Source organism: Alligator mississippiensis, chromosome 3 (assembly GCF_030867095.1).
Source record: "Alligator mississippiensis isolate rAllMis1 chromosome 3, rAllMis1, whole genome shotgun sequence".
NCBI classification, from domain to species: Eukaryota; Metazoa; Chordata; order Crocodylia; family Alligatoridae; genus Alligator; species Alligator mississippiensis.
The window spans coordinates 302,259,115-302,281,025 of NC_081826.1; the positions used below are offsets into that span (position 1 = coordinate 302,259,115).

The 21,911-nt window shown below is 61.5% G+C and overlaps 1 protein-coding gene across 1 annotated transcript; it reads right to left on the minus strand.

Annotated features, from left to right (window-relative positions):
• Positions 1–22: 22 nt before the first annotated feature.
• On the minus strand, positions 23–21,526 carry TESK1 (testis associated actin remodelling kinase 1). Its single transcript, XM_059725380.1, has 10 exons — positions 21,166–21,526; positions 11,494–11,615; positions 10,418–10,466; positions 10,047–10,193; positions 6,952–7,034; positions 6,564–6,654; positions 6,119–6,202; positions 4,996–5,085; positions 4,080–4,230; positions 23–1,947 (listed from the first exon to the last, which is right to left on the minus strand). The coding sequence occupies exons 1-10, from the start codon at positions 21,376–21,378 to the stop codon at positions 869–871; spliced, it is 2,109 nt and encodes a 702-aa protein (XP_059581363.1). The 5' UTR covers positions 21,379–21,526; the 3' UTR covers positions 23–868.
• Between the last annotated feature and the right edge of the window lie 385 nt (positions 21,527–21,911).

Consider the following 21,911-nt stretch of genomic DNA (forward strand, 5'->3'; position numbering starts at 1 on the left):
GGCACAGGCCAGGCAGGACGCATTACGGGACAGGCAGGTTTATTCAACACTGTAAAGAAGCCAGGATATATATTACTGCCATTCGTGCTGCTCACGCTCATGGTCATATTATTAATCCCCAGAGATTGCATTCACCAGTGCAATGTGTGTGGGGAAGGGCGCGCCGGGGCAGGGGCACCCCCAGCCACCCTATTGCACACAGGCCACCCCCAGTAGCTGGTCCGTCACCGGGACCCCCACACTTCTGACGTCCCCACCCCTCATCTGTGCACAACCGTCCCACTGCCCTGGGCAAAGCAGGGCAGGCCCGATGAACCCACCTCCCCCACAAGACCACCCCCCACCCCCAGCTCTAGCCCCTGGCCCGATCCAGGCCCCCGGGCACTGGCTTCCTAGCTGGTGAGTGAGGCGACCCAATGCTGGATGGGCAGAGCCCGCACCCCAGCCTGTCGCCTCAGAGGTGAGGCATGAGGTCCCCCAGAAAGGGGCATGGCCCAGTGCCCCCGGTTGGGGGAAACCAGTACCCAGCCTCTCCTGTCTGGACAGTGCTGAGGCAGCCGTGTTATTGCACTTGCGCCCGGGGCCGTGGCCATGGGGCACTGCCAGCACCTGATACACTCGTCCCGGGCACTGGACCGCAGCACTGTGCTTCCTGGCCACCGGGGCTCGCTGGTGAGTCAGGGCCAAGCTGCTGCCTCCCTGGCACATCTGCCCTGCTGGTTGCACCCCAAATGGTGCTGCTTGCCAAGATGAGCCCAGGCCCACATGTCACTCACTGTGCGGGGCATGTTGGGCAGGGAGATGACAGGCGAAGGTTTTGGCAGGTCAGCGCAGGCTCCAGACCTGGCCGCGGCCATTGTGCCCAGGACTAGGACTGTGCCTCGGGCAACTTCAGGCTGGGCTCGGCTAGCACCAGCCCTGGGGGCTTGTGGTGGCGGCCCCGGTCCTGGCACAGCAGGCTCTTGGCCTCGCAGTTGAGGTTCTGGTAGCGTGGCGGGCTGGGCGCGGGCCGATGGCACACGGAGGCCAGGCTGAAGCTGAAGGGACCCAGGCAGCAGCCGGGACAGGCCAGCACCTCATCCTGCTCCAGCCCCGCACCGCTGTGCTCCGTCCGCTCGAAGGTGCCCACAGGTGGCATGCTCAGCTCCGAGAAGCCGTGCTCCAGACCCCGGCCCCAGGCATGGGGCTTGCTCACCACCACGTGGTTGTTGTTGAACCGTAGCCCGTTGGGTGGCAGGGCCTCCGGGGCCCAGGGCCGTGCGTCCGTGGCTGCCGTGCGAATGAAGTTGCTGTTGGCCGGCACTGGAGCCGGTGGTGGCCCATGCTGTGGGTCAGGGCTGTCCGGGCTGCAGTCCATCAGTTCCACTCCCACAGGGTTAGGCAGTGCTGAGCGGCCCCCCAGCTCCGGTGCCTGCCCCCAGCGCAGTGGTGGGAGAAGCGTGGGAGGTGCAGGGGCCTTCACAGCGCACAGAGCTGGTGGCCGGTGGGAGGCAGAGTCCGATTCAACACCCAGGGCCAGCCCAGCGTGTCGTGGCAGCTCGGGGGAGGTGGGCAGTGAGCGGCACCTGCGGGTGAGCACCACGGGGGCCGAGAAGTCACAGTGCGCCTCCACTGTGGGCTCGGGTGTCACGGGGCTGCCAGGCGAGAAGGCGGCGGGGGGTGGCAGGTCGAAGGACAGAGAGATAACCGACTTGCTGGGCGTGTCAAACAGCTTGGTCTTGCCTCCCTTGAGGTCCTCACGTTGGGAGAAGGGGTTGAGGCGGGGCGGTGTTTCTCTAGTGCGTGCATCCACCTCAGGCTGCAGAGGCCGCCGCAAGCCAGGGGAGCGTGGTGGGAACATGTCTGACTGGCTGCGGGAGAGGCGGTAGTCGGGTGGCGGCAGCAGCCACGGGCTGGGCTCGCACCGGGGCAGTGGTTCGACACGGATGGGAGCAGGCGCAGCATCCCCTGGGTGCAAGCAGAGATGGCAGGTCAGCGACTCCAGCCACAAATGTCCTTACAGCCTGCCAGGCATGGCTGCAATCCCCACTCCCCCAGCGTCACAGACAACAGCCTCTGGCCCAAGGAATGAGAGGTTGCCATGTCTGCCCCAGCCAGAGTATTGCACCATGCAGCCTGGGACCATGCAGGCCCTGCTGAACTGCAGGTGCTACAGAGACATCCCCCTGCAAAAAGGGCCCTCATCCAGACCCTCATCTATGGTGGGGGCTGTGAAGGAAGTCCATCCAAGCCTCCTCCCTTAGGGGTTTTTGGGTTTTTTTTCTCCTTTTCCTCTTTCTTTGTCCCTGTCAACCTGGGTGCCCTGGGGTTACTGCGTAGGTGACTGGCTTCAGGTAAGAGAGTGTGGATTTAACCTCTCTATTGTTTGGACCTCTGACCTCATGATATAGGTCAGGGGCTTAAGCCCATGTCACTCCTCTAGGTAACTGTGATGCTTTTCAAATTGATTGGCCGTCATCAAATGACACCTGTCCCTGACTGGGTACAGGTGGTGATGTCAGTAGGGCTATAAAAGAGGGTCACTGTAGGAAGGAGGTTGGACATTTTAGAACACACACCGAAGCATGGACCCCCGCAGCTCTTTTCATGCTCAGGATGCAGAAGCGAGTGACTTACCAAAAACGTAACTAGAAGCTCAGTTTAATGTTCTTTAGTCACATATCAAAAGCCACCTAGCTTTGCTCAAGGTTGGTTTTCTTTCTATATTTTGCTATTGGTATTCCTTCCTCACCCTATCCCTCTTTGATCGATAAATCTATCTGTCCTAGCACGCCTCGCTGTGTGTGCTTTAGAGGGAAGAGACCTGCTAAGGTAGACTCAGCTATTTACTTTCCTCCCGCAAGGGAGGCTGCTGGTGAATGCTTCAGGCTAATAGAAGCATCCTGAAATCCCAAGGTCTACAGGGTCTGTGTATCATGGGCAGCACAGGGCCCAGACAAAGACTTGAGTCCCAGTGGTGGCAGTGGTACCCCAGCCTTGTGGGGGTGCTCCAGAAAGGGGGTTGGCAATAAGTTGGCGACCCTGGGGAGGCATCTGAAGCTTGTTTTTTTGGCCAGGTGCAGTGAGGTGGGCAGCTCAGCATAGAAGCACCTCCTACTGGCCTGCCACAGGGCCCATGAGCCCCTTGCCCTGCATGCAGTATGGTCCATAACCCCTTTCCTGCTGCAGGGGCATGCACAGTCTAGTCACATGGGGCAACACAGGTGCTCCCTGGGGTCACCAATAACTGACCTAAAAACTTGGGGCTATAAGAACTGCAATGGGCTGGGTCAGACCCTAGGTCCATCTTCCCCATTGCCTGTGCCCCACAGAAGAGGCTGGAAGGAAGAGTGACTAGGTCTGAGCAGGGTCTTCCCCTGTTCCTCTCTCCCCTGCAGCCTCCAGCATTGAAGGTCCAGGCAGTTCTCATGTAGAGGTTGTGCCCCTCACTCCTGGCTCAATAGTAACTGATGCCCCTTCCTCCAAGGACACGCCCAGTCCCTTGATGAACCTGGATAAATTCTCATCTCCCACCACCGCTGGTGGCTATAAATCCCATACTTCAATGACGTGCCAGGGGAAATAAAACTCCCTTTTGTTAGTTTTAAACTTCTGGTCTGCTCGTTTTGTGTTACAATGCCTGGTTCTTGTCTGGGGAGAGAGACAGTCAGTAGCAAACCCCTCTTGACTTTCTCTTCCCCATTTCATGCATTGTAAAACCTCCTGCCCCACTCCAGTGTCTCTCTTCTCTGACCAGGCCTGGTCTCATGAGTCTCTCCTCACATGGGAGTCCCTCCATAGTACTCGGCACCCTTGCTGCCCTGCTCTGCACCTTCTCTAGCTCTTTTAGCTCTTTCTGGAGGTGCAGGGATCAGAACTGGGCACACCCTTCAAGGCATGGATGCCCTGTGGATTTGTAAAGGGGAGTCACAACACTTCCCACTGTGTTCACAACCCCCTTCTTCATCATCTGTAAGGTGCTGTTTGCTCTTTTGACGTCTCCATGCAGGGCTGGGGGGGTCTGAGAGGAGGGGGCTGCATGGGCGGGAACCCCAGGGCAGGGAAGTAGGCAGCCCAAAGGAAAGGTGCATCCACAGTACCGTTTAGAGCTGCTGGTGTCTTAGGCGTAGGCATGGCTTCCCCATCAGCCTGGAGGCTGGGCACTGTGCCCTCCGCTCCCAGCTGCTGCTCCAGGATGCCTTCTAGGCGCTGTGTGATCTCCAGGAAGGAGGGCCGGGATGTTGGCTCCATCTGGTGAGGAGGGTCACTGGGTCAGCCACAGCCACGAGAAGCTAACCCCACACCAGCCTCCCCACACCCCCAGGGAAACTGCTAACCCCAGCCCAGGGGCTGCACCCTTTCCACTCAGCATAATACAAGAGCTGCCCTGTGCTGGCTCAAACCCTGGCTCCATCGCGTCCACCTTCTGTGTCCCATGGGGGCAGAGAACGAAGACTGGAAGGGAGAATGACTGGGTGTGACCAGGGTTTTTCCCCATTCCTCTCTCCTTTGCAGCCTCCAGCATTGAAGGTCCAGGCAAATCTGATGCAGAGGCCGTGTCCCTCACTCCCCTTCTCAATAGCTCCTGATGCCCCTTTCCTCCAAGCACGTGTCCTGTCCCTTGCTGAACCAGGCTGCACTCTCAGCTCCCCCTCCCAACCTGGTGGCCATTAGTTCAACCCTTTAAAGACATGCTGGGGGAAACAGAACTGCCTTTGGTTCATTTTAAGCTTACCGCCTGCTAGTTTTGTGTCCTATTGTACTAGCTCTAGACTCAGGGAAGGGGAGAATGGACATGAATCCCCCCAAGGGTGTTCAAGGGGGGATGTGGGCAGCAAGGGGCCAGAGAGCTCAGGGACCCACCCCCCCAGCCCTGCTTCACCTGGGGGGTTACAGGGACTGGGAACTAGGGGGTGATGCTGGTGCTGGGACTGCGGCTCAGCCTGGCAGGGGCCGTGCCGCAGCCCTGCGGGTGAGCACCAGGACAGGGCAGGTGGGCACAGGCCGGGCACTCACGTGGCAGCAGTGGAAGGCCAGCTGGAGGAAGGGCGCCGGGCAGTCGTCCCTCACCAGGTTGCGGAAGGCGGCGATGTCCAGGCCAAAATCCTGGTGAGGAGCAGACTCTGGCGGCATCCGTATGGCACTCCCACAGGGGAGCTGGGCCACGGATGCAGTGTAAGCAGTGCACCACTAGGTGGCACCAAGCGCCCATCACTGGCACTGGCACTGGCACCGGATCCCCAGCTGACACTGACCAGAGCAGACTCAGCAGGCGGCCTGGGATGGATCTGGCACCTTCCAGGGGCAGTAACAGGGGCTCGACCCCAAGCACAGGCCCTCTACCCCTCATGCTCCTTCCATCACATGAGGGAGATCTGGGTCTAGGCCCTGGGCAGAATCCAGTATTATGGGCACAGGGGACACCTGTCTGCAGCCATGCCAAGGGCCAAGCCATAGGGCAACAGCACCCACACCCCTGGCTGCTGGTGGGGGGCCATGCTAGACACTCATCTCACTGCAGGATGCCCCTTCCAGACAGACAGCAAGCCCCCCACCCCAAGCTACTCACAGCCCCCAGGCCCAGGACACAGAGCCCAGGCCCAGGGCAGGTTTTGGGGTCCAGTCCAGCTGAGAGAACTGCCCCCAGTGCCCAGCCACCAGGATCGGGTCCACGGGCACCTCAGGCAGGTGGTTTTCCCTCCCCCACTCTGCTGGGCAGCAGGGCAGCATCATAGATTCATAGATGCTCGGGTCGGAAGGGACCTCAACAGATCATTGAGTCCGACCCCCGGCCTAGGCAGGAAAGAGGGCTGGGGTCAGATGACCCTAGAGCCACATCAGAGGGGCTGCAGGTAACACAGAGGTGCTCGCTGCTACCTTTGCCCCCAGGGTCAGCTCTTGCACTGGGTGTAGTGATGCAAGACCCAGGTGCTGGCACGGAGCCCGCCGGCTGCACCAGGCCAGGGACACAGGTCTGTCTTATGCACTGAGCCCTGGGGAGCCTGCGACACTGCAGCGATGGATGCCATGAGGCCGGGCTTGGGGGGTGAGTGACCAGCTTTGTGCCACCCCTGACAGAGCAGGGCCCAGGTCCCACTGGCTGGGGGTGGCAGTGGGGCTTTGGTGGCCAGAGCCCTACCTCGGTGCGGGGCAGGTAGTCGGGGTCAGCCGGCACCCGGGCGATGATCTCACACAGGATGATGCCGTAGGCGAAGACGTCAGCCTGCAGGGACACTGGAGGTGAGGGGGGCACGTGGGAAAGCCCAGCCCTGGCCCCTGCAGCTCTGCAGGGGGACAGGAACTGGGGGGGCGGGGGCCGGAAGCTGGGGTGCTGTGGGGCTGGGGGCAGGAGCGGGCATGGGGGGGGGGGGGGGGGAAGGCTTTGTGTGCTCCAGGGAGGGGGGAAAGGGCAGCAGAGCACAGGATGGCTTGGACAAAGCCCCCAGCTCTTCCTGGGCACTGACACTCCCAGCCACTAGGCCCAGGGCCCCCCACCCCAGGTCCTGTTTCCCCCTCCTCCATCCCCACCTGTGCCACCCCCTTCCCATGCACACATCGCCGTCCACACGCCCCGCGCCAGGCACCTTCTCGTTGTACAGTTCCCCACGCAGCACCTCCGGCGCCATCCAGTACGGCGAGCCCACCACTGCCAGCGGCTCCTTCTCGCTGCCCTCACTGCGGCACAGCAGGCCGATCAGGCACACACCCAGCCCTGGCCTGGGCTATCCAGAGACCCCCCAAATCCCTGCAGCCTCCAACCTGAGGCCCGCCCCCCCCCAATCACAGCCTCCAACTGGGGCACAGGGCAAGGTGGATCTCCACAATGCCCAACGCCCCCCAGGGCCACCCACCCCTGCCCCCACATTTCCACCCCATGCTTTTCTCCTGCCCCCAGAAATATCCCAAACCCGCTCCCAACCCCAGTGATCCTTCCTCCTCTGCATCTGTGGCCTGGGGAGGGGTCCTGCTCACCTGTAGATGGGGATCTTCTCGGCCAGGCCAAAGTCTCCCACCACAGCCGTGTAGCCATTGTCCTCACACTTCACCAGACAGTTCTGCAAGGAAGGGGCAGGGGGGATGTACCACAGCTCCCAGCACCCCCCAATGCCCTGGGCCAGATGGGGGTCACCCTGATACTGTCCTATCTTTGGGTGCAACAGGCAATGCCACCCCTGTACCCAGCACAAGGGAGGGGCTGTTGCACCTGTGCAGCACCTGAGTCACCCCCGGCCTTGCAGGGAGCCCATGCCCAGCACAGACCTTGCAAGCGGCATCATTAAGGACTGTCTGGAGCCACAGACAGGGGGTCACCTCCAGCCCAGCCCCCTGCTTGAGGCAGGAGCAGCCCAATGGGAGCTGTCCCATATGCATCCTGCTCTGACTTGCTCCTAACACCTCACTCCAGGCCTGTGCATCTCCTCCAGCCCTTTGCCCAGACACTGGGAGCCCCCAACCTGCCCCAGAGGAAGGCAGGGGATGAGGACAGGAGCATCCGGCTGCTTGCAGAGACCCCAGCAAGAGGCCATGCCTCCACTGTAGAAGAAGGCAAGACCCCATTCAGTACTTGAGACGCCAGGGGCTGTGCTCCCACTGCCAAGGAAAGCAACACCCCCCCCCTCCCCTCCCCTCCCCCCCCCCCCCCCCCCCCCCCAGTCTGTGCCAATCTGACTGGAGGGAGGGAGGGAAATCCCTTTCTGAGTCCAGTGCATATCGTTAGCTTAGAGATCAGGAAACACAGATCACTGTAACACTGAAATGTGTCTTCACTGTCAGAGCAGGGAAGCTGTGGGATAGACACCAGGGACGGTGAGGACTCTCAATCACTGGAGGTGTCAAGGAGAGGTTGGGCAGCCACCGGGTAGGGATGAACTAGGCGAAGCGATGCCTGTGCTCTGCTGTGGGGATTTCCCAGGCTTCTGGCCCTCCCACCTCTACCCCCTTTCTGCTCCAGGTGTCAGGAAGTTTAAGCCTCCCCCAGAGGTGCTGGGTGCTGGGCTGTGCCAATGGTCCTGCTGGCACCGACCCCGCAGGGTCCTGGCTGGAGGGTCTTGCCCCTGCACTCAGGCTCAGCCGGCCGCTGCACTGAGGGCAGGAAGGGATTTTCCCCCTGGTCAGACTGGTCTGGACTGGGGAGGTTTGCCTTCCTCTGCAGCCAGGGCACAGCCTCTGCCCGGGGTCTCTGGAGCATCTATGAACCCGCTTTGCAGCAGCAGGACGTTGGTGGCTGTGGTCCCCCTGCTTTCCTGGGGCAGGGGTAGGGGTGATGCCTGGGGATGTGACAGGGGTAACTGTGTGGTGTTGCTCAGAGTTCAGATAGTGGATGTGTCTGGGGTGATTGGGACAGGGTTGATCCTGCCTCAGGCAGGGGTTGGACTAGATGTGACCTCTGAGGTCCCTTCCAGCCCCGCGGCTCTGGGACCCTATGATTCTAATGCAGCCTCGGTCTGAGCCAGCCAACAGGGGCAACCAGCATGGGTTCATTAGGGGCAGCTCCTGTCAGACCAACCTGGTGGTCTACTACGACCAGGTCACAAAATCCTTGGACGCAGGTGTTGTGGTAGACGTAGTCTTCCTGGATTTTAGGAAGGCTTTCAACACTGTCTCTCACCCCATTCTCATTAAAAAACTATGTGACTGTTATGTCGATGCCTACACGGTCAGATGGGTCACAAATTGGCTGAGGGGCCGCAACCAGAGTGGTGGTGGACGGGTCATTTTCAACCTGGAGGGATGTGAGCAGTGAGGTCACCCAGGGCTCGGTCCTCTGACCCGCACTGTTCAACATCTTCATCAGCGACTTGGGCGAGGGGGTGAAAAGCACCCTGTTCAAATTTGCAAATGACACTAAGATGTGGGGGGAGGTGGGCATGCCAGAGGAGAGGGACAGACTACAACTAGATCTGAACAGGTTACAGGGGTGGGCAGATGAGAGCAGGATGGGTTTCAACACTGACAAGTGCAAGGTGCTGCACCTGGGGAGGAAGACCCAGCAGCAGACCTACACGCTGGGGAACTCCCTTCTTGTCAGTGCAGAGGCAGAAAAGGATCTTGGAGTCATCATTGATGCCAAAATGAACATGGGCCGACAGTGTGGGGCCGCGGTCAGGAAGGCCAACCGCACCTTGTCGTGTACCCACAGATGCATCTTGCGCAGGTCCAAGGAGGTGATCCTCCCCGCCTATGCGACACTGGTGCTATGCTTCAGGAGGGATGTGGCCAGCATCAAGAGGGTCCAGAGGAGGCCACTCGCATGAGGACAGCAGGGCAGGCCCTACGAGGAGACGCTACGGGACCTGAACCTGTTCAGCCTTCACAAGAGGAGGCGGAGGGGGGATCTAGTGGCCGTCTACAAACTGGCCAAGGGACACTTGCGGGGAACAGGAAAGTCCCTGTTCACCCACGTACTACCGGGAGTAACTAGGAATAACGGACACAAGTTGACTGAGAGTAGGTTCAGACTAGACATCAGGAGGTGCTACATCACTGTCAGGGTCGCTAGGATTTGGAACCAACTTCTAAGGGAAGTGGTGCTGGCTTCTACCCTGGGGGTCTTCAAAGAGAGGCTGGATAATCCCCGAGCCGGGGTGGTTTGATCCCAGCACTCTTTCCTGCCACAGCAGGGGGTCAGACTTGATGATCTGCTCAGGTCCCTTCCAACCCTACCAACTATGAAACTATGAAACTATAAGCCCCAGTGCAGGAGCAAGACCCTCTAGCCAGGACCCTGCAGGGTTGGTGCCAGCAGGAGCATTGGCACAGCCCAGTCCTCCTCCCCAGCCTGGGCTGCAGACAGCACCCAGTGCCTGTGGGGGAGGCAACCCCCCCCCCGACATCTGCAACAACAGGAGGGAGAAGATCCCTTTCCAGCTCATGTGGCCATCTGCACACAAGGCCACCTCCCTCCTCCAAGGAAGCTGGTCCCAGGTGCTCCTGTAGCTCTCCAAGGGCCACATGGCTTAGAAACTGCCTGTGGACTGGGACAGGTGAGGGGGAGCCTCAAGGCCATGGCAGCTCCCCCAATTCAGGCCTGGCCCTGGGGATGGGGTCAGGGGAGGCCATGGCCTTACCTTGGAGGTGAGGTCGCGGTGAAAGATGCCTTTGTAGTGCAGGTAGCGCAGGCCACGGGCGATGTCCAGCGCCAGCTTGATGCGCATGGGCCAGGCCAGGGGGGCCGGGCTGTCCAGAAGCTGCTCCAGGTTTCCTCCGTTGATGTACTGAAGAGGGGCAGGCATCAGACACAGGGTTGTGCCCACCTCCCTCCCATGCCTCCCCACAATCCCTGTGCCACCTCCCCCCCTCAATCACTTCCTCCCAGTCCGAGCCACAGCAGGGAACCGATGGCCAAAACAATCCATCCATGCTTCCCGCACCCAGCACCTCCCCTGCGAGCCTTGGGCTGTATCGTGGGCACAACGCCCGCCAAGGTGCCCACTCTTACCTCTGTGAGTGCATGCAGCTGCCCCTGGTGCACACAGACACCCATGAACCTGGACGGGCAAAGAGAAATGTGGGGGGTTAGGCCAGCAGGACTCCCCAAGAAGCCGCACCGTGCCAGGCTGGCACATGGAGAGGCTCCAGGCACCCTCAGGCAGAGGCTGGAGACCCCCAGCTTGGGGCAGGATGGCAGCCAGAACCAATCCTCCTCCTCTCTCCCCAGTGCTGCATCTTTCCATACACCCTGTTCCCAGCCAGGGATCAGGCCAGTATGAGGCCTGGGGGGTGGGCAGGGCCTGGCAGCCAGGGGTGAATGCAGGGGGGCAGTGGCGCAGTCAAACCCCCTTTAATTAGGGCTCCACCCAGACTCTAACAGCTGCAGGGGAGAGGCAGCATATTTCTATGCAGGCATGACTGCAACTGACTTCAGGGCTCATTGCCATCTCCCTGATTCCTGCTCATCTCTCCACTTCACAGGTGTGAACGACCCTCTTTCCTTTTTCATGGGCTCCATGTTGTCCTACTCAACCTCTCCTTTCTTTTGCACTGCTGCTGCTCTTTTGCCATTCCCTGTCACGTCTCTTCTGTATCACAGCCCTGCAGACTGGTTTTAGCTCCAACTAAAAACCTTCACTCAGGGGCAGGCATACAAACTCCGGTGTAGACGTGACTAACAGTGAAGTACTGGAGGTGCTGGCAAGATGCCCAAGAGGCCTAGATCTTGTTTGACAAACTGACTGAGAGATGTACCTTTAATTACAATACCAGGACCGACAACACTATCTATGGACAAGTTTTTGCTTAGTTTATGGTCTTAAACCTAACATATAGCCCCATTTCAACAAAGTTGCGTTTGTTCTTTGCTTTGATCTTATAGCGCTGAACCCATGCATATTATTAAAGCTTCTAGTCTCTGTTTAACAAGGGAAAACTGTGCTGTGTCTATGTGATGAGGCACCATGCCCTCTGCACCTCCCTTTTCAAAATCTTAAATTTGTCCTTGCTGGCGGGGATGGGGTAGGGGACTCCAGCATGCAGGGACAGGATGGAGGACTCCGGCTGGTCTGGACGGGGGCTCACCGGAGGATGTTGGGGTGGGAGAGGCGGTTCATGAGCTGCACTTCCCGCAGCATGTTGCCCCGGTTGCTCATCAGCTTGTTCATCTTCAGCACCATGATCTGCCCTGACTGCCGGTGCCGCACCTAGAGGGACAAGGGGGGAAGCACGTGACCCTGGTGTCAGTGCCATGAGGCTGGGGGGCTTCACACACGGGGTCTGATGCCCCCCACTCAGCTCACAAAGTCCCCAGGAGGCTGTTGTATTCTCAACCAGGGCAGACCTAGTCCCATGAGTGCAAGAGACCAGCTGTGTCTGGCCCCCAGGGGACGTGGGGGTGGGGGCATCAACTGCAGAAGGAGGGGACAAGGGGCAGTGACCCCATTTCAAGGGCCAGGGCACAGGGAGGGGACGGCTATGCCCTGGGAGGGATCCAGGCTCCCCATGCTCCTGGCCCAGCCTTGTGCTATCAGTGCTGCCTGGCTCCAGCACAGCATTGGGTCCCGGCCTAGTCATGCCTCAGTTTCACCATCTGACACAGAGTCTGCACCCCACCACCACTGTGCATACCAGCCCTGCTAGCATGACCGGTCCTGTCAGCACCATAAGCAGCAGGACGGTACCCAGCCCTGCAGCACAGAGCAGTGCAGCACGCACGGCCTGTCCTGACCAACCGCCATCACGTGAGGGGCTTCTGGCAGGGCCTAGGGGAGGGGGAGGCTGAAAGTTGCCTCTGAGCACCCCATGTGCACAGAGACCTCATCACACACCCACACACGTATGCATGCATGCGCATGCACGTGTATGCACACACACGCACACAAGTACATACATGCATGCATACATGCGCACACATTCACACTCATATGTACCCATACACAGAACACATGCACACATACAGAAGCACACGTGCACATGCCTGCACACACATGCATACACACAGGCACATGTGCGCACACAGATACATAGGCATGTATGCGTACATGCTCACACACGTGTACATGTTCCTGCCACTGCCAGGAAGCAGCTCACAGCAGGAGGCCTGCTCTGTGGAGAGCGGGTCCTGGACTGTAGGCGGGCAGGGAGAAGGGCCCTGCCCCTGGCCAGCCCCTGTCTGTCCATCAGAGCTGCCGGGAGGTGCCCGCGTGGGTCCCAGCAGCTGTGAGCAGCCAGCGCCCCCCACACCCCCATCCCCCGCCTGCATCCAGGCCCAGGCCCAGGCCCAGGCATTCCTGCGTGCTGCCGTCAGCTCCCCGCTCACTCCTGCCCTTTTTAGTCAATGCTGCTGCGAGCAAGCGCCTGTGCCAGGCCCATCCCACCCCCACCCCGGGGACCTCCTCCCTGCACGGGTCCTGGCGCTGGGGCTCGGAGCAGGGCAGCTGCACGGATCGGCCCCAGCCTCAGCCCCAGCCCTGCAGACAGACAGGGCCATAGGCCGGGCTTGCTGCATCCCCGACATAAGAACATAGGACCTGCCCCGAGCAGGGTCAGACCCCAGTCCATCTTGCCCCATCTCCTTTGTCACAAGGAGGCAGAGAACAGAGGCTGAAAGGAGAGCAACCGGGTCTGAGCAGGGTTTTCCCCCGTTCTTCTCTCCCTTGCAGCCTCCAGCACTTAGGGTCCAGGCAGGTCTGATGCAGAGGCCGTGCCCCTCGCTCCCTGCTCAGTAGCTCCCAATGCCCCCTTCCTCAAAGCACACGTCCAGCCCCTTGGTGAATCCGGATGCACTCTCAGCTCCCACCACATCTGGTTGCCCTGAGTCCCCCCCCACCCCCTTCAACGACATGCTGGGGGGTGCAAAAAACTTCCATATTGTTAATTTTAAACTGCTGACGTGCTGGTTTCATGTGGTGCCCCTCCTAGTCTGAGGAAAGACAGGCAGTAATAAATCCCTAGTGACTTTCTCTTCACTATTTAATATCTTGGAAACCTTTCTCCTGCCCCCCTCCTGCATCTCTCTTCTAAACTGAATCATCCTGGCCTCATTAGTCTCTCCTAGGGAAGCCCCTTCATAGCACTCAGCATCCTTGTTGCCCTTCTCTGCACCGTTTCTAGCTCTTCGATCTACTTCTGGAGGTGCGGGGACCAGAACTGGGCCCAGCCTTCAAGGTGTGAATGCCCCATGAATTAATAATGGGGCATTGTGACACTTTCTGCTGTGTTCACAGCCCCCTACTTCATCATACTAATGCATCATTTGATTTTTAAATGGCTGCTGAGCACAGTACTGATGCTTTTAACAATCTGTTCACCGTGACTGAGATCTCTCCTAGCTGGTAACAGATCACATAGAGCCCATCACGGGGCAGGTCTGGCTGGGGTCATTTTTGCCTAGGTGAAGCCTTTTGCACTTATCAACACTGAATTTCACCTGCCATCAAGTGGCCTGTTCACTCAGCTGTGCCAGATCCTTGCAACCCATCTCAGTTACTGCTTTGAATCACTGATGCCCATGTAGTGTTTTGGGACAGCCGGGGTCACGAAGCATCATGGCCAGAGCTGGGGCAGGGGCCTACGCAGTTGCCCCACCATTGTAGGATGCTGCAGGATCCAGAGATGTAGGAGGTACCATGCAGGGGTGGGCATGAGCCATGGGCATCACAGCCTCCCCAGGGATAGCAGGGCCCTGCCGGTCTCTGGCAGCAGGTGCCCTTTACTCTGTCCCAGTGCACCTAGATCACAGCAGGGACCATCGTTCACATGCATGAGGCATGGCTGCAAGCCCAGCCCCAGAAGCAGCGCCCATCTGAGTGCTGTCAGGGCTGGTGGGGTTCAGTGCCTAGTAGGAGCTGCCCACACCCACCCTGGGTACCTACATCCAAGGAACAGCCCAGCCAGACCCTGAAGCAGCTTCTGAATTATTCATCAGCCCCTGCATGGTGCTCAGGTTTCACCGGTGTCGCCTTCCTGAGCAGGAGGCCCCACATGCCCAGGCACATGCTCCCCCAGGGGGCACGGGGCAGAGGGATGCTTGCCATAGCCCCCAGTGACCCCTCCTGCCCTAGGGCAATGCTATCCCAAGCCATGCCCACACTGAGCAGGCACTGGGGGACAGATGAGCGATGCACAGCCAGCTAGGCCTGGGCACATCATGGCCTCGTTAAGGCCCCTCATTAAGACCCTGATGTGCTGCCCCTGCCCCCACCTACAGGGCTCCTGGCTGAGCCCCTGTTCGTGTCACCAGTGCCCTTGGCTGCCCCTGGCCCCGTATTATGGGTAGATTAGCTCGTAAGCCCCTTAGCGCGGCTGCAGGCACAGGCTGACCTGCTCCCCTCCCACAGCTCACCCAGGAGGGGGGCTCTGGGTCTGGGTATAGCCCATGGGATATGGCTGCCAGTATGCCCAGTCCATGCCTGCGCCCACCTTGCAGCAGCTGGGAGGGACCACCCGCATGGGCACTGCAGGGGCTGGGACCAGTGTCCTGGGCTCTGTGGGGCGACCCCAGGCACAGACCACAAAGCCTTGGAGACAGGCACTGCCCTGACCCCCTGGGCAAGAGCAGGGGTCTCTTGCTGCATCCTAGCCCTGTCTCCCTGCCCCACCCCTGAGGGATGCTCTGGGGTAGCACGCATGGATCGCAGGACCCCAATGGCACAGCTGAGACCAGGAGGAGGCCGGAGAGCACAGCCTGGACCATGACCCCAACCTGAACACTGGCACCAGGACAGCAGCCATCTCTGACCCCCAGCCCTGCTGTGTGACCCAGGCAGGCCCGGCCATGAAGCGGGTCTCAGCTGGACTGCACCAACGTGGCACTGCCAGCGCCAAAGGCTACTAGAGCGAGGCCCTGCTAGGAGCCGGGGAAGGGAGATGGCTGCGGCTACGTGTGGGACCCAGCGTGACTGAGGGGCAGCTCTGGGAGCCCGCCTGGTGCAAAACGTGTGGGGAAAGGCTGTGTGAGGAGGCACAGCCACAGGTGCCAAGGCACAAGCCACCTCCCACGTGCCACGGGCACAAGCCCAGTGGGGCTCCATGCAGCAGCAGCCCGTGACAGGCCCATGTGATGGGCATAGATGGGGCAAACGTGGCAGGAAGGACTGGTGGAGACACAGAGGGCAGGATCGGGGCCAGGATGGGTGATGGGGAGCTATTCAGGCCTCCCCAGCTCCTCAGGGCACATCCCAGAAGCTCCCGGCCAGGCTGGCAGGACCAGTCCCACAGGCAGCTCCGACCACTCCCAGCACTTGCAGGAAGGGGCAGGGCAGCACCACGCGGCATGCAGCATGCAGCCCGCCCAGGCACGCGGCAGGGAGCCCCGGCCACGCCAGCACCTGGCATCCAGCCCTGGGCACAGCTTCTCTGCTAGCGGGGAGGGAATGTGATCTGCACCCCTGCCCCACGGGGGCAGGACATGCCCATCCCTCCACTCAGCCGCACTCAGTGGTAATTGACCACGATGGGGCGGCACGTGGCCATGTGGAGGCTAATGTCCCTAATCCCCGGTGGGCTGAGGGGGTCCGTGACTGCTTGTCTCCCTGCCTGGCTGTGGGGGCTGGGGAGATGCCGACCCCCGTGTCTGCCAACTGTCCCAGGACTTCTCTGTGAGGCTGTTTCCAGTCTGAGACCTGGTCCAGCCCTGGGGGATGCCCTGCTCCCTCCCCCCCCTCCCCATGCCCACGTGCCAGGGCCCAGCAACGGGAAGGAGCAGGGCGAGGGGACCCAAATGCTTCCAACAAGCCACAGGCAGGTGCAATGCCAGCTCCCTCCCATCCCCCAACCCAGTCACCGGATCCTGCAACACGAGAGCAGCAGCAACTGGATCCCGCGGAGGGCGCGGGCTGTGGTGGCGCTGGCCAAGGCTGTTGCACCCAGTTGGCCATGGGCCAGTCCCCTGCACCTGGCAGCCAGGGTAGGACAGGGCCCCTGAACACCCGACGCTCCCACCCCGATAGTGACACCCCTCTCCTGGCTGGCAGGCTCAGACCCCCCCCCGAGCTATCCCTTCTCCAGCATAGGCTCCGGCCTACTCTTGCTCCCAGCTCCCAGGCTCGGGGCATCGTGCAGACTGGGCTCTGACAAGTCAGGACAGACCCCAACACCCCACCCTGCCCTTGCACATGAGCAGGGGCCTGGTCTCACCCTGGCTCCTGCCCTTGCTGTGCCCACAGATCAGCCGCTGCCCTGTGTCAGCCTACTGGCTCCCTCCAAATCCAGCAGGGAAGGGGTTAATGAGGCCACAGACTCACAGCAATGCAGCACCAGACTCAGCCCCAGGGCTGGGCAGGGGGCTAGGAGCAGGGCTTCAACCTCCCCCCTCACCCCCAATGCCCAAGCCACTATGCCCAACTTGGCTCCTGGGGGCCTGGGAGCCCCATTTTCATCCCTCTCCCGCCCGCAGCTCTCATAGGGGCCCTGGCAGAGCTCAGCATCTAAGCCCATCACAATCCTGAGAGCCCGGGGCAGAGATGTCAGCTCCCCAAGGGCCCCCGACATGGGCTGGGAGCAGAGGGCACTGCCAAGGCCTGCACGAAGGAGGAGCGGGTGCAGAGATCCCCTGTGCGATGCCACCCACCCCCTCGCCTCCCCGGGCCTGGCCTGGTGCCTGGAATCCAGCACATTTCCCAGCGCTGAGCTCAGCCGCCCACCCGCCACGGCGCTGGACAGGCCGGCAGGTACCCTCTCCCCTTGGCAGCGCCTGCGGGCGCCCCCGAGCCGGGCATGCCAGCTGCCCACGGAGCCAAAATCCAGCCGGCACGGGACAGCCCGGCTGGCGCGTCTGCCCGGCCCGGCACGAGGGAGCTCGTGGCGGAAATTAGAATCTTATTTAAAGATCATGGCAATCAGCGCCAACAGACGGCGCGGCCCCCAGGGAGGCAGCCACCTCCCCCTGGCTCCCAGCTGGCTGCACTCTGTTCTGCTCACAGAGCATGGCGTCTCCATGCACCCGGCAGAGCCCCCTGGAGAAGTGGGCTGTGGCCTCCCACCAGACACACAGCTGGGAGCTGGCTCCAAGCAGCCACTAGCAGCCTAGTCTAGCCGCTTCCTTGCTACCCCTGCACCAGGCCTGTCAGTGCAAGGTGCACTGTGACCTCTTGGCCTCCTCTGCCTCTCCCCATGTAAGGCTCCCACGCTTCATCCCTGCTCCAGGCCCTGGAGCACCAGCCATGCATGATACATGGCTGCCACCCTCCACAGCTGAGACCTCACCGAGGCTGGCATGCAGTGCTCCAGCCTGCGGCCAGGGCACCCTGCCTGCACCATGCTGTGGGCCTGTATTTTTTGCACTCTGGGCACATGAGCAGTGTGGTTGGAAGCTCCCCGGAAGGAGAAACAGCACAGCAAATGGCACAAGGCTTTGACAGAGGCAACCTTTCCGCACTTCTGTGCCAAGCAGAAGAAAAGGGGGTGGGGAAGAAAGCGCCATATGGTTTACAGGCAGAAGCTGGAACAAGGAGGAAACAGATAAGGGAAGCTAAAGGCATAAATGTCAAGTTGACCAGGCATGATACAGCAGAGCTCTAGTTATTTATATTTCACAAGGGGCTAAAGGGACACCAGTGCTGGGAGGGACACAGGGACTGTCAACACAGTTGGCATCAATGACACAAGGGTTTTCGATACGGGTTCTGGTTCCCTCTTTAGAAAGCAGCAGGGGGGTGCACTTGTGTCACACAAGGGGGATGGAGGACTCCCCTGCTCATTGGAAATGGAGGAGCTTAAATAACATTTTTTTCCCCAGCACCACCTGGGGTGACGAGGAGCAACGGTAACAAGCTGATGGAGAATAGGTTTAGGTTAGATATCAGAAGGCAATATTTTACAGTTAGGGTGGCCAAAATCTGGAACCAACTTCCCAGGGAAGTGGTCCTCGCCCCTACCTTGGGCAAATTCAAGAGGAGGTTGGACGATCACCTGTCTGGGGTCTTGTGAGCCCAGCATTCATTCCTGCCTGTGGCAGGGGGTCAGGCTAGATGATCTGTTCAGGTCCCTCCTGACCCTAGCTGCTATGAAACTATGAAACATCAACCCCGTGCCAATCAGCAAACCCAGAAAACACAGACCCAAGAATTCTGCAAGAGCTGGCCAAAGAGGTTGCAGGGAAACGATGGTAATAAAATCCTCGGGGCTGTGCCTGGGGCTGGGGTAGCTTAGGGGATTCACAGCCAGTCAGCTTGGTTGAAACACCAGGCAAAGGAGCAGAGAGGCAGAGGGGGGATTTGCCGAGTAATTGAGTCAGGGGTAAGAGGAGGCACAGCCAGGGCGGGTCAGGGTTCAACCAGACCTGCTGCGCTCCCCAAGGAGACTGCGAATGGAGCTGATAAGGGCCACTGTGTAGATGCCACAGGTCTGGGCTCCAGTGAGTCACTGGATGCTGTGACTAGTGGAGCAGTGCCAGCCCAGCTCATGGGGAAGAGCGGTCCCCATGGCCACCCCAGGAGCAGTCTCCACTTGGGAGCACGGCCACCTTGCAGCCTAGAGACCTTGGGCCAATGACGCCCGGCATAGGAGGCAGTGCTGGCAGCTGATCAGAGCCCTGGATGGGGAGGGGGAGGTGGACTCCAGCCCCAACTCTGACACTGCTCCTGTGCCAGCTTGGGCCAGCCTGTGCCTCAGTTTCCCCACCTGCAGAATGGGCAGCATGGCAGCAACCTTCTTGTAAAGTACTACAAGAGGCACTGGGGACAAGCACTGGGTCAGAGCAGGACTCTCACCTCCAACCCACACCCAGAGGGAATGGGATAGTGGGCGGTGGTGGGGGCCCTGGGTCCATGCACACACAACGCGCTCCCTTGCAGGAGCTGGAAAGACCCCAGATCACAGGGGAGAAGAGACAGGCCACGTGCTCCCAGGGAGAGTCTGGCACACCCCGGGGGGACAGCAGGTGACAGCCACATGCCCGCAGCACGGGAGAGTCCATGTACAGCACCAGCCCTTTGGCACATGGTGAGTGCCAGCCGCCCCCCACCCTACTGCCCTAGCTCCCCCTCACCCTCTGGCTTATCCATCCTTATCCAGCAGCCACATGCCCTAGGCTGGGGGCTGAGGGAAGCATCCAGCCCAGCAGAGAGGCCACGAGTCTCCCGCAACAGCTGCTGCCCCACAGGGATGAGACGCTGCACCCAGCCAGACCCCTCACCCTCCTGGAGAAGCCCCCTCTGCCCCAAGGACCAAGCCAGGGCTGGGCCTATGCTGTACCCAGATAACCCAGCTGCTTCCCTGGACCCCGGGGACATCTTCAGGGGCTTCCCCATGGCCACGATGCACAGCTGTAGCCCCAGTGGCCTGCATGGGGGGTTGAGAGGGCTTTCCAGGCAGGTGCGAGGCAGGGCTGGGCCCAAGCTGGGCCCCGGCAGCTCAGAGCCACTTCCAAGCGGGGCCCAAGTGCAGCCACAAACACAGCCCAGAACCAGGCCCATCAGCCACGGCCTGGCTCAGGGAAACGGGCCCAGCATGTCTAGGCCCTGATCCTGGACAGGCCTGGCTCCGGGCCTGCCCTGCAGCAGGACAGGCCCCTGCCAGCCTTGGTGCCATGCTCAGACCCATTCCTGAGCTCCTGTCCTTCTCTTGCCGCTTTCCCAGCGGCTCCAGGCTGTAAACAGACCCGGGCACTCCCCTCCCCTGTGCAGAAAGGAGCAATAACATCAACAGGAGTCGAGTGTCTGACAGCAGTGCCGGGCCTCCGCAGGCCCTGCCCTTCATGCCACCGCCCCCCGCGGCTGCAGACCACCCCAGACACACCGCACAGCCCCCACTGGGGGGGACAGGGCTCAGCCCCCCCAGGGGTCTGACGCAAACGCTAGCCTCACACAGGCCTGGCGAGGAGCAGCAAGACCCCGGGGACCAACACAGCTAACAAAGCCCAATCAGTGCTCTGAGGCCCAGCAAGCCAGGCCCCTGCAAGGGCCACAGAGATGCCTGCGGGGCTGGTGCCATGTCCCACTGCAGCCAGGCCACGGCCTGAGACATACCATCCTCCCAGGGCCTGGGATTCAGTCTCAGGGCCTCGTGCCTGTGTGCAGACGCCAGGCCCAGTCTCCCCAGGGGAACAGGAGACAAGCAGCACATGCAGCCACGAAGCCAGCCCCAAAGCCCCCTCCAGCCCCAGCTCGGCCACACACACCAAGGAGCCCCAGACTGGGGAAGGGGAAGGCCTGGCAGGTGCAGCCCACCCCCTCCATCCCCAGGGCCCTTAGCACGGACACAGGGGCAGTGGAGGACAGTCTGGAGCTCACTGTGAGCCACGCATTCAGCCCCACACCCCCAGCCCTGTGTGCTCTTGCTCCCCATGTGCCTTAGCTCCTTGCACCCTCAGTCCCCATGCACCCCTGCTCCATGTGCCCCAGCTCTATGTGCTGTCAGTCTCCACATGCCCATAGCTCCATGTACACTAGCTCCGTACGCCCCAGCTCCATGTACCTCAGCTCCACACACCCCAGCTCTGTGTGCTGTCGGTCTCCATGCACCCTCCGTCTCTGCACCCAGCTCTATATGCTCAGTTTCCATGCACCCCAGCTCCATGTACCCTCACTCTCTGTACACCCCAGATTCATATGCCCTAGCTCAATGCCCCCAGCTCTGTGCGCCCCCGGTCTCCATGCAGCCCAGCACTGTCCGCTCTAGGTCTCCATGTACCCCAAGCACCCCAGCCCCACTGAGCGCATCCCCGTGTGCTCTGGATCCGCGTGCGCCCCAGTCTCCATGCCCCGCACCGGCGCAGCCCGGCCCGGCCCGGCCCGGCCCGGCCGCCGCACGCACCTTGAAGACCTCGGAGAAGAAGCCGGCGCCGATCTTCTCGCAGTAGAAGTCGTCGATGCGGGCCAGCGTGGAGACGGCGCTGCGCAGGGCGCGGTAGGACGAGGGCCGCAGGCCCCAGCCCGGCCGCTCCCCGTCCGCCTCGTCCGGCCGCTCGGCGCGCACCCACAGCCCGGGCCGCCGCGGGGTCCGCTCCCGCTCCCGCTCCCGCTCCATGCCGGCCCGCCCGGCGCTCACATCCTGCCGGGGCCGCGGGGCCGGGAGCCCGCACCGGCAGCGGGGGCCGGAGCCGGAGCCGGAGCCGGAGCCGGGCGCGCGGCTCCTCCCCGCCGCCTCCGCGGCTCCGGGGCGGGCCCGGGGAGGGGCGAGGCCTGCAGAGCCCGCAGCCGCCGCCGCCGCCCTCCTCCGCCCGGCCCGGCCCGGCCCGGCCCGGCCCGGCCCGGCTCGGCTCGGCTAGGCCTCCTGCCCCAGCGCCCCGCCGCCGGCCCTAGTGTAGACGCGGCGTCCGCGAGCCGGGCCGGGGAGAGGGGGCGCGGGCCCCGCCTAACCCGGCCGCAGCCCCCGCCGTGGGGCCGGGCAGCACCTTGGACAGCGCCGCGCCGGGCCGGGCCGGGCCGCCTCCGGGCCGGGGGCAGAGCCGAGGGGGCCGGCCCCTGGGTCCTCTGGGAGCGGCGGGCGGCGGCGGGGCCCGACGGAGCACAGCGGGGGGGGTGAGGGGGGCGTGGGGAGCCCGGACGCCTGGGCTCTAT